General features: G+C 43.7%; 1 protein-coding gene across 1 annotated transcript in view; it reads left to right on the forward strand.

Moving 5' to 3' along the window:
* Window positions 1-12,181, forward strand: part of LMX1A (LIM homeobox transcription factor 1 alpha) — a 75,312-nt gene that overhangs the window by 50,252 nt on the left and 12,879 nt on the right. The window contains exon 4 of the mRNA XM_083621661.1: window positions 3,118-3,350. Within this exon, the coding sequence (XP_083477787.1) occupies window positions 3,118-3,350 (233 nt within the window). The remainder of the gene's footprint in view (window positions 1-3,117; window positions 3,351-12,181) is intronic.

A 12,181-nucleotide genomic window follows, 5' to 3' on the forward strand; every position in this document is an offset into this window, starting at 1 on the left:
CCATCCGTCAGTGGGTCAAGCTCATTCTCATGTCTCCTGTTACCAGGCAGCTCAGTGCTGCGTCTACCACAGAATCGTACCTCCTCCTGCTGCTATCCCTGGCCAGGACTGGAAGATTATCTTTTCTTCCTCCCTGGGCTGAATTTGAGATATGATGTGGTGCAGCGCCTTGCGGCTGTCTGTCTGCATTTTCATTGTTCTTTTCTTCCAGCAACAACCACTGGTGGTCCATTTTGCAGGGACAAGAAGCCCCCTTTCTTGATCAGCCCAGCTTCTTGTTGTTGTTTCAATCAGTAATATATTTCGATTTTTCATTATTGGGAACAATAAATAATAGATGAAATGAAGGTCTGGGGGGCACTTTAAATATGAAAAAGCAGATACAGTGGTACCTTGGTTTGAGAACAGCTTTGTTTATAAACAACTTGGAAGTAGGTGTTTTGGTTTGTGAACCTTGCCTTGGAATAAGAACATGTTTCGCTTTCTGTTGAGTGTGTTCTGTTTGTAAATTGAGTCCCCGCTGCTATGCGGAAAGCACGCCTTGGTTTAAGAACGCTTTGGTTTAAGAATGGACTTCCAGAACAGATTAAGTTCGTAAACCAAGGTGCCACTATACATACCATGGGGTAAGGCTGGAGTATTTGGCCTAGGCTGTTTTGGTGGGTAAGCTGAAAATGCACCCTGAGACTGGAATGATTTTGGAGAGCTTGGTGAAAACTTGAATACTTTTCAGGGGCGGGGGGGGGGGCATTATTGACAAGGCTGACGTGGTTTTCGATTTGCTTTTCCACAATGAATACATTACCGTCTAATGTCTGCTCTTCTCCCGCCTCGGACATTGCCATCAAAACTAAGGGCAGTCTGCTGTGCTGCTCTGCCACAGTTTGAAGGAGCAGGAAAGCATTTTTACTGGATGGGGGGGGGGCTTCTGCTGCCTCAGTCATGGTAAGACCCCCACCTAATAGACAAGTATAAGCATTTGCTAAGCCCCCGCCCAAGGTGCTGGAAATGACTCCACAAAAGTTTGTGCATGCTATGTTCAGCTCGACACTAATAATCATCAGGAAGAAAAGAGCTTACAATAATTACAATAAATTATGCTCCCGTTGGACGTGGGTGGCGCTGTGGTTTAAACCACAGAGCCTAGGACTTGCCGATCAGAAGGTCGGCGGTTCGAATCCCTGCAATGGGGTGAGCTCCCGTTGCTCGGTCCCTGCTCCTGTCAACCTAGCAGTTCAAAAGCATGTCAAAGTGCAAGTAGATAAATAGGTACCACTCCAGCGGGAAGGTAAACGGTGTTGCCGTGCACTGCTTTTGGCCAGAAGCGGCTTAGTCATGCTGGCCACATGACCTGGAAGCTGTACGCCGGCTCCCTCGGCCAATAAAGCGAGATGACTAAGCCACTTCTGGCGAACCAGAGCAGCGCACGGAAACGCTGTTTACCTTCCCGCCAGAGCGGTACCTATTAATCTGCTTGCACTTTGATGTGCTTTCGAACTGCTAGGTTGGCAGGAGCAGGGACCGAGAAACAGGAACTCACCCCGTCACGGGGATTCGAACTGCCGACCTTCTGATCGGCAAGTCCTAGGCTCTGTGATTTAACCCACAGCACCACCCACATCCCGTAACCAGGTGAGGTCCCCTCTAATCCCCATTTGGACCCTCTTGGTTTCAGTAAGCATAAGGCAGGGATAGGAAGCCATCCCCAGGGCCCACCCCATAAAGGGTCCCCATAAAGGGTCGTTGACTTATGGGCTGGAGGGGATCAACCAGGAGCTGAACATGAGCAATATGATTGATAGGCACAGCATGTCTACAGGCAAACCCATAAACGAAATCTAGAAAAAGGGCCAACCGGTTGAATTTCTGCCAGTCACACAGCTGTTAAAGAAACAAGAGCCCTGCTCTCTCGCCTTGGCAACCTTAAACCATGTCAAGAATTCAGGTTTCTTGAGTCTTAAACTAGTTGTAGGTCTTTCATCAGTTGATCTTAGGCTGGCAATCCAGTACAAGATCATGTGCGATATTTCAGGTGGCAGGGAAGTGTTTTAAGTCAACAGAGATTTACGGCAACCAGTGTTTAGGTGCCCAGGTCTGGATAAATTCAAGATCTAACTAGAAGGCAAGCAGTGTATTCTAAGAAATTTTGTTGTGCTCTTTATTTATACTTCATAATAATTTCTGAAATGTGATCAGTACATGTCCAACAGTCAGTCATGAACTCCTGTCTTTGCTGCAACCTTTTGCTTCTGGGTAGACATGTTACGGCCCCTTCAGGTTTCTGAGCTCAGCCACTGTGACACTTTCACACATTGCTGCATGTGAGACTGAAGTCCGCAGGTTTGTGATTCCCCCCATTGGCTCTCGTGAGCTGCCAAATACACGCACTGTATGTGTGTTTGTTGTGCTGGGAGGGCAAAGCTATATGGTGATCGGGCAGCAGTAGATCACAGAGATTACTCTCACACCTGTTTTGCCTCAACCCTCAACCTGTCACAGGTGCAGCCCACTTGCCAGAATGTTCGAAATCAAAAGTTTGCAATGGCAACCCTGTCTCTGCAAGACGAGCCCTTCTCTTCTCTGTGGCCTGCTTGCCTCTTATGAGAAAGCAGTGTGTCGTTTAAAGTGGAGAAACTTTGGGTCATTCCCCACCCCTTCCGCCACACAGTCCAGGAAATATTTTAGCGCCTTAGTTCAGACTAGTTCAGGGCTTTGCCACCTTGCAACATGGCTGTTGCAAGGTTCAAGAAGCTCAAAGGTTGATATTCCCTCCAACCCATGACATAAGGGCTACAAACTGGTGGGTGTTTGGCTAGTTGTGTTCTAGAGTGAGATTTTCCTCAGAAAGCCAGAGGGCACCCTAGTTGCCCTGAACGGAAATTCAGTGACACAAAAAATTGTCAGTAAAAGCGAGATTAAAGCACAAGCTTGGGGCAATGTCATTGCAGAGAAAGAAAAACAAGCAATTTCTGCCTTCCGTTTCCAGCACAAGATAGCCTTCACTTTTGGGGGGCAACGTAAGGGAGTAATGGGGTCTGTTCCAAAACCCACTGCTGAGCTGACCACCCCAATCAAGGCCTAAACCTAACACTCTGCTTTGGGCCTTTTGCATGGCAGACTCTTTGCAGTGAAGTGCAGCAGCTGCTTTGGAGCCATTGCCCCCAGCGAGTTCGTCATGCGAGCCCAAAAAAGTGTCTACCACGTGGGCTGCTTCTGCTGTTGCGTCTGCGAGAAGCAGCTTCAGAAGGGGGACGAATTTGTCCTGAAGGAGGACCAGCTGCTTTGCAAGAGCGACTATGAGAAGGAGCGTGAACTACTCAGCCTAGTGAGCCCAACTGCGTCTGATTCTGGTAAGGGGGTCTTAAGGGTGCTGCTGGTTACTGTCTGCCACAGAAGGGCTCTTGTTGTGATAGTTGGGGGTCAGGATATCAAATGTTCCCCGGTGACATTCCCCAATCTGCTCTTAGTTTTATAATTCAAAATCCTCTGGGCTGCAAAATATCTGTTCTTTATTTCTGATTCACACCAACCCCAGGGGAAGGGAGCAATGTTGTTGTTGTTGTTTAGTCGTTTAGTCGTGTCCGACTCTTCGTGACCCCATGGACCAGAGCACGCCAGGCACTCCTGTCTTCCACTGCCTCCCGCAGTTTGGTCAAACTCATGTTGGCAGCTTCAAGAACACTGTCCAACCATCTTGTCCTCTGTCGTCCCCTTCTCCTTGTGCCCTCCATCTTTCCCAACATCAGGGTCATTTCCAGGGAGTCTTCTCTTCTCATGAGGTGGCCAAAGTATTGGAGCCTCAGCTTCAGGATCTGTCCTTCCAGTGAGCACTCAGGGCTGATTTCCTTCAGAATGGATAGGTTTGATCTTCTTGCAGTCCATGGGACTCTCAAGAGTCTCCTCCAGCACCATAATTCAAAAGCATCAATCGTTTCAGCGATCAGCCTCCTTTATGGTCTAGCTCTCACTTCCATGCATCACTACTGGGAAAACCATAGCTTTAACTATACGGACCTTTGTTGGCAAGGTGATGTCTCTGCTTTTTAAGATGCTGTCTAGGTTTGTCATTGCTTTTCTCCCAAGAAGCAGGCGTCTTTTAATTTCGTGACTGCTGTCACCATCTGCAGTGGTCATGGAGCCCAAGAAAGTAAAATCTCTCACTGCCTCCATTTCTTCCCCTTCTATTTGCCCAGGAGGTGATGGGTCCAATGGCCATGATCTTTGTTTTTTTGATGTTGAGCTTCAGCTGAAGCTCTAGGGAGCAATATTTAAAAGCAATAGAATAAAACACACCTAACTTTAAAACAAGCAAGCAAGGAAACAAGGAAACAAACAAACCTGTATCTGATTGAAATAACTCCATATCTGCTTAATCCATCAAAAAACTCTGTGGAGAATGTTCCCTCACAAACCTGTTTCTGGATTGTGTCTGAGTTCTGACTTAGCCTTCTCCCCAACATGTTAGTGTTCCGTGCACAGGGAGTTGTTTTGCAAGGAGGAGCGATTAATATTGTGGCCCAACAGCCACAAACTGAAGCAGCCCAGCCTCAGCCCAAAGGTAGTTTTGTAAACTCAGTTAAAACTAGGTCTCGGACTCTGTCAAGTCTCGTTCATTGTCTTGAACTGCCCAATTACCCCCCTCCACTTATCATTGCGAATAAATCTTGAAGCAGTTTATAAAGAAGTAAATAAAAATGCATTCAAAACCATTTCAGTTTCAAAAATAGTACAGGTATCTCATACCATTCAAGGCAGTAGGATCAGTGCTACAAATCAGGGGAAGCCTGAACAAACAAACGAGCTTTTAATAAATGCCAGAAGCACCCAAAAGTTGATGCCTACTGACTCTAAGGATGGAAGGTATCTCAGAGGACAGGCACAACTACGGAGAACACTCACTTTTATAGGGTGACCAGATGATGTTCCACAAGTTGCGGCACAGTCAACAAAGCCAGTCTCTTGTTATCTAATGGTCTCCCTGACCTCTTTCCTACTTCTCATGCATTTATTTTTTTTTAATATTGGTCTTAGTGTTTTTATCTTAGTGATCTTTAAAGCCCTAAACGGCCTCGGTCCAGTATATCTGAAGGAGCGTCTCCACCCCCATCGTTCTGCCCGGACACTGAGGTCCAGCTCCGAGGGCCTTCTGACAGTTCCCTCGCTGCGAGAGGCCAAGTTACAGGGAACCAGGCAGAGGGCCTTCTCGGTAGTGGCGCCCGCCCTGTGGAACGCCCTCCCATCAGATGTCAAAGCGATAAACAACTACCTGACATTCAGAAGACATCTGAAGGCAGCCTTGTTCAGGGTAGTTTTTAATATGTGACATTTTAGTGTATTTTACATCTTTGTTGGAAGCTGCCCAGAGTGGCTGGGGAAACAATGAGCGGGGTACAAATAATAAATTATTATTATTATTATTATTATTATTATTATTATTATTATTATCAATATCCTCCTCATTTTTTATTTGCTTGCCTTATTGTCAGCTGATATATGTTTTCCTTGAGTTTGTACCCTTTTTTTTGTTCCCATTTGGTCAAGACTCGCATTTTCCGAAGGCAGCCTTCTTGCCTCTTACGATTCCCTTTGTTTCTTTGTCATGACTCAAGCATGCATCTATCCGTTCGGTGTGAGATTCGTTGTTGCAACACATTATCCTTTAGTCGTCTCCTTGATTTCTTCCTCCATCTCAAGATCACCTTCCAAATCTTTGGTCGGGGTCAGGGGCGGGCAGTGCTGAGCAGTGGGCAGGGACGGCACGTCCAATCAGAAACCAAGAAACGTTGAAACAAAGTTAGCAACTGGTCCTTCAGTACCCTGGACAGATCACAAGGAACAGACAATTTCAGCAGGTTCTTGGCACCTTCTGAACTTTTCCATACCCCCTGTGGCTTTGAGGGTGCCAATCCCTTGGGAGAATCTGATTCAGTGGGTGCTGCCTTCAGAGATACCAGTCTATGGCTTGAAAGACTGTTTGCTTGGGTGCTGGGGCCTTAACACTTGTGCAGTTTCTGCCACTGCCCCTCCTGGCATTCCTCTCCCTCCATGTCAGAGTCTTGGCTCTGGTTGGAGCAACGAGAGAGATAAGAGGCAGAGAGCAGGATTGAGTAAGAGTGTACATAGGAAAAGTTTTCTTCTTTTGCCAGCTGGTGACAGCAGCCACGAAATTAAGAGACGCCTGCTTCTTGGGAGGAAAGCAATGACCAACCTAGACAGCATCTTAAAAAGTAGAGACATCACCTTGCCAACAAAGGTCCGTATAGTAAAAGCTATGGTTTTCCCAGTAGTGATGTATGGAAGTGAGAGCTGGACCATAATGGAGGCTGATCACTGAAACGATTGATGCTTTTGAATTATGGTGCTGGAGGAGACTCTTGAGAGTCCCATGGACTGCAAGAAGATCCAACCTATCCATTCTGAAGGAAATCAGCCCTGAGTGCTCACTGGAAGGACAGATCGTGAAGCTGAGGCTCCAGTACTTTGGCCACCTCATGAGAAGAGAAGACTCCCTGGAAAAGACCCTGTTGTTGGGAAAGATGGAGGGCACAAGGAGAAGGGGACGACAGAGGACGAGATGGTTGGATGGTGTCTTCGAAGCTACAAACATGAGTCTGACCAAACTGCGGGAGGCAGTGGAAGACAGAAGTGCCTGGCGTGCTCTGGTCCATGGGGTCACGAAGAGTCGGACACGACTAAACGACTAAACAACAACAACAACAATCCAAGAGTGGGGATGAGACCTTTTTCAGAGAAAGGTTAGGATTGCAGGACGGACCGGACTCTCTCACACACTCACCCACCTCACAAACAGCACCGTGATGGCTTTGATAATGACAGTTTTGACAGAGAGGTGACATTAGAAAATACAGCTGCCATGTAGAACAAAACCAGCAAAATGCTGCCATCTTCTGGCAGACGGGCGGTAAATAGAGTGAAGTAACTAGATACGCAATGAGAAAGAGCCAGGTTTGATTGAAAAGACTCAGTTGCTCTGCCCAGATAGTTCTCAGAAGTGAGAGCAGTTGCATCACGTTCTCTGTGAAGGAGACTGGGCTCAGTGGAGCAGAAGACCGAGACTGCCAGACTTGGCCTATTGAGCCTCAGGCCTATTCCACGGCTACCTGCCAGGTTGTCATGCGTCTCTGATTGCCCCTTAGAGGTACCGTTCACAGGTTTCTTCCAGGAATATTTCCTGAAATTGAACACAACGCCCCAACTCTGATATCACGCCGAGCACTGAGTAGAATGAGGCAAAAGCAATAAAGAGTCTTGTGGCAGAAATGGATTATGGCAGAAACTTTTGAGGACCACAGTCCATTTCATCAGATGCATGTATTGTAATTCTAAATTGGAAAGATATGGTGGTTGAAAAAGTAAAGGAGGGAAGCCAAATGGAAATGAAATGCAAAAACAATAGACATTAAGGACTCCTCCAGACGAACTGTTCAGGGAGCATTTGTCCTGATTTGCTTGCACAAAGCTTCATGTCGAGGTTATGTGGTGTCTTCTCATTACAGAGCATTGCTTCTGATTTGTTAGTGAGGAGAACATGTGACAACAGGCATTTATTTTGATTTATCTGCCCGGTGGTGTCATTATCACACATTTTTTTGTCCGTGTCCCTTTCCTCTTTCTTTTTCTTTTGCTTGCAGTTTTATTTATTTATTTAAGTTCTTATGTTACATCGGTAAACATTATCATATTACATCACAAGGCTTATTATACTGTAATTTTCAGCATGTATACAAAGTTTATATACTTAAAGGAAAAAACAAAACAAAACACAAGGACAAAAAACTATTCCAAAATCATATATATACCAACACTTTGGACTTCCTGTCTATCCTATTGTATATTCCTTTTTTACAAATGAATGTACTCTTATTATTGTATATTTCTTTACATTTTATCGAATACATTCCTATATCAATATGTACCCTTGGTCTTATTTCTCAACTCAGTCTCTCTCCAACATCAATCGAATGCTAGCACAGATAGTGAACCTTTACCGTATTTTTTTTTTTTTTTTTAAATAATTTTTATTACGTTTCTTTTCATAATTTTGACAATTCAATACAATACAGAAAAACCCAAATACAAGAAACAATTTTTGATTTTTTTAACAAAAAAGAAAACCATTGGACTTCCCCACACCTTCCAGATCTGCGTTCTTTGTAGTAGCAATATCAGCAATTTGTTACCTTATTTCAAACCTTGTTGGAACTTTCCATTATTATGTACCCATATTCAGTATATTGTATCTTAACTTTGTTACCTTTTAAAATAAACATAAAATGTTTGATTCACATTGACTTCTTTTCTCATTTGTCATTAATTTTACCATTTGCTTAATCATATTTGCTAAAGCGTAACCTTTCCAAGAACATGCACTGTCTTAAAGTTCATACAGCTTATAGTATTTTTGCAAATAGTCTTTAAATTTTTTCCAATCCGCCTCGACTGATTCTTCATCCAAATCTCGGATTCTGCCGGTCATTTCAGCTAGTTCCATATAGTCCATCAACTGCGTCTGCCATTCCTCCAACGTGGGTAAATCTTGTGTCTTCCAATTCTTTGCGATGAGTATTCTTGCTGCTGTGGTAGCATACATAAACAAAGTTCTATCTTTCTTTGACACTTTCTGGTCTACCATGCCCAGCAGGAAGGCCTCTGGTTTCTTGGGAAAGGTATACTTAAATACCTTTTTCAGTTCATTGTAAATCATTTCCCAGAAGGCCTTCACTTTTGGGCAGGTCCACCAGAGATGAAAAAATGTCCCTTCTGCCTCCTTACATTTCCAACATTTGTTATCAGACAGGTGATATATCTTAGCTAGCTTGACTGGGGTCATGTACCACCGAACCTTTACCGTATTTTTGAACATATATCTTATATCTATCCCATCCGTATCCCTTTCCTAAGGACAATCTGACCTTTCTTTCCCCCTAAAGAAAGAAAATGTGCTTTAATCCACTTTCCTTGCGCAAACCTAGATCTCTGCTACACTACATTCCTAGAAGAGAAGACAATGGAGCACAGCTTGATGTCATCTACAGCTCAAAGCCGAAGTTGCTCCAACATACTTCCAGTGGTCTATAGCCAATACTTGTCAATGACACTTCCCTCTTGCAGGTCTTGGGTAGTTGACCTGTACTTGGTTGCAGACAGCTAGTCTCCCTTGAGCCTCAGACTCTTTCCATTGCTGCTGATCATTGGCACTTAAAAGCACCGCACAGTGTTCTTTGCAAGTCTTGTATGGTGCTTTAAAGCCATCCGCCCCCAGCCCCATGGACTACTTTTGGCAGGTGAGTGACCTACCTGTGAATCACCTGACACCCTTATGACTTCAGTTGGATGAGAGCTGGGTGGCCCTGTCTGCCTGTCAAAGTTGGCTTGTGGTGGTGTAGGGTGTCCCATCGGAACAGAAAGGTTCACTACCTCTGGAATAAATGAACCCAAATCTGACATGAGAAATGGCAGCATCCAGAAATCAGAGCACTCTTTGTGGGAATGTTCAGGGAGGCAGGAGAGGATATATTGTTTAATTATATCCTTCCCAACTTGTGTTAACAAGTTCTACAGTTTAGCAGAGTAACAGTCACCTTTAAACTTACACAGTGGATAGGTTTGCCAGGCTTGCTTAAGCCACTAAAATAAGTTCCCTGGTAATTCCCCTTTTATTCCCTCTTAAAAAAGAATAGATGAGACACAGTTTGTATAAAAGTATAAAATAGTTTACTCGCTCATTCTGTTCACAGATGGATCCCAGAAGGCAGACTTAAGTTACAAAATATATACACCTGGAATCTATCCCATAGGGAGATAGTTCCTTTGTCCTTTGTTCCTTGGCTGGAAGCCAAGAGAGTATCTCAGGCTGATGCTTCTTCGACAAAAGCAAAATGGAGGAGAGAGAGATGTGGTGGTCAGTCCTGTGCTTTTGTTACCTGCACAGGTAAAGTCACGCCCACCTCTGGTCACATGTAGAGGAAGTTTGTTCCAGCACAGGAGGAAACAGGAAGTTTATCTACTGTCTGGACAAACATTCCTCTTCATGTCTAAACATGTCCACTCTAGGAATGTTGTATTTGACTGCCCTGTGTTTCACACCCCACACTCTTAAGGTAATCATACTTGAACAAAGACATTTTAAAGGCTTCTCTGGTGTGAAGCTGCTGAACTACAATTAATCAAGGAGTCCAGTTCTGTTTATTTGGGCCTGAATAGAGATTGGGGTTGTTGTTTCTTACGTAGATGCTGATGATAAACAACAGAGTTGTGTAATCCAACCCTAAACCACATTTACTCAAAAATAAGTCTCACTATCTTCAGTACAGTCTAGTCATAAGTAGGATTGGGCCATTAAGCTCTCACATGTAAACTAAAAGCACCAGTATATTTTCTATATTGCGGTCTAATCCTCTCAGCTTAACTTCTCAAAGGGCTGTCCTGATTTGCTACAAGCTGGCCTGAGAACCTGTTTCGTTGACTGGCAGAATGTAAAGTTTTCTAAAAAGCAAAATAAATGTGGAAACTAGACTAAATGTGTTGGACTAGATTACCCTCATGGTCCCTTTCAACTCAGCAATTCTATGGTTCTATCATTCTGTGCCTAAGAGGAAGGACAGACTATTCCCCTGAGACATTTAATTCTGAGGCTATGAGATTATGGCATATACTTGACCAGTCAGCATAGATGTATCTTTAAAGACCCAGTCAGAAACGTAAGGGAACAAGGAGCACAATGCAAACTTAGGACCACTTTATGAGAAAATGAAAATAAAGAGCAAAGCACTGGAAACCATATGCTGCCCATAATCTGCAAAGCCCTCAGTTCAATGACTCCTTCCCTTGAGCCCCAGTGTCCAAGCCTAAGTAAACAGGCGCCTGTGAAAGAGGAGCCCCTTTTCCAATTAAAAGTGTACTAACATCCCTCCTTTTCCTAATTCCTTCTAACCAAAGAATTTCTTCATCTTCATACACGAAGCCGGTTCTTCATCGTTCCCCCAGTGAGCCTTGGGGTTGCGCAGAGGTCACGGCAGACAATATAAACCGCCTGTAGTCCTTTCCCATGTGACACCAGGAGGAGTCTTAAAGATTAATTAATTCCTACCCTGTTCGAGGAAGGCTTGAAAGGCAGAGTTAATTAAAAGCATTGCCACGCTAAAGCAGAATCAACTTTCCATCATTTGGAGGGATTTGGCGAGCAGGTGTCTGGGGTGGCGGGGGAACACGGCCACCCTTCTTTCATGGGACAGGATTCCCCCAGACTTCTCTGCACTGTTTTCTCCCCCCTTCCCCATCCATTTCAAAGCATTTCCCTATTTCATTCTCCTATATGGATAGATGTGGGAAATATTTGATCGGCCCATTTCTCTCTCTTTTTCCCGTATATAATTTTTAAATTAATTTTCAACATATCATTCTCAACAATAATTAAACATACTTTAACATCTTATACAATTTTTTTGACTTCTATCACATCTGAAAATTTTCCAATCTATTTATTTGATTTACATTTCTTATTTTCATTATTACGTTTAAATCTCATAACTAATATCTCTCTTCTTTCTCTTCTTTGCAATATTTCATATGTTTCTCCTTACAGAACTTCTTGTAGCGTAATTTGCTGATTACAGTTGCTCTTCAAATAGTCTGTATATTTCTTCCAATCTTTTGTAAATCTCTGGTCCCACGGGTTTCAAATCCTTCCTGTCATTTTATCCAATTCTGTGTAGTCCATGAATTTTGTCTGCCATTCTTCTTTCATCGGTATTTCTTCTTGTTTCCATTTCTGAGCCAACAATACTCTTGCCGCTGTTGTTGGATATAAAAACAATTTTACATCCTTTCTATTAATATCCTCACCTATAGTGCCAAGTAAAAATGCTTCTGGTTTTTTAAAGAAATGTATATTTCAACATCTTTTTCATCTCATTATATATCATTTCCCAGAAGTTTTTTTACTTTCTTACATTCCCACCACATATGATAAAATGTTCCTTCTGATCAGCCCGTTTCTCTAGTCATCCTGCGAAAGAGAAACAGGAATGCCTCCTATCAGTAATGCACTGAGGGGCAAACGCAGCATCAGGGAGGTGTTTTGCTCTAGTTAAGAATCTGGCAACGTTGTAGACACTGAACTACCATATTTTTCGCTCCATAAGACGCACATTTTTCCTTC

The sequence above is a fragment of the Podarcis filfolensis genome (assembly GCF_964270895.1).
Source record: "Podarcis filfolensis genome assembly, chromosome: 6".
NCBI lineage: Eukaryota > Metazoa > Chordata > Lepidosauria > Squamata > Lacertidae > Podarcis > Podarcis filfolensis.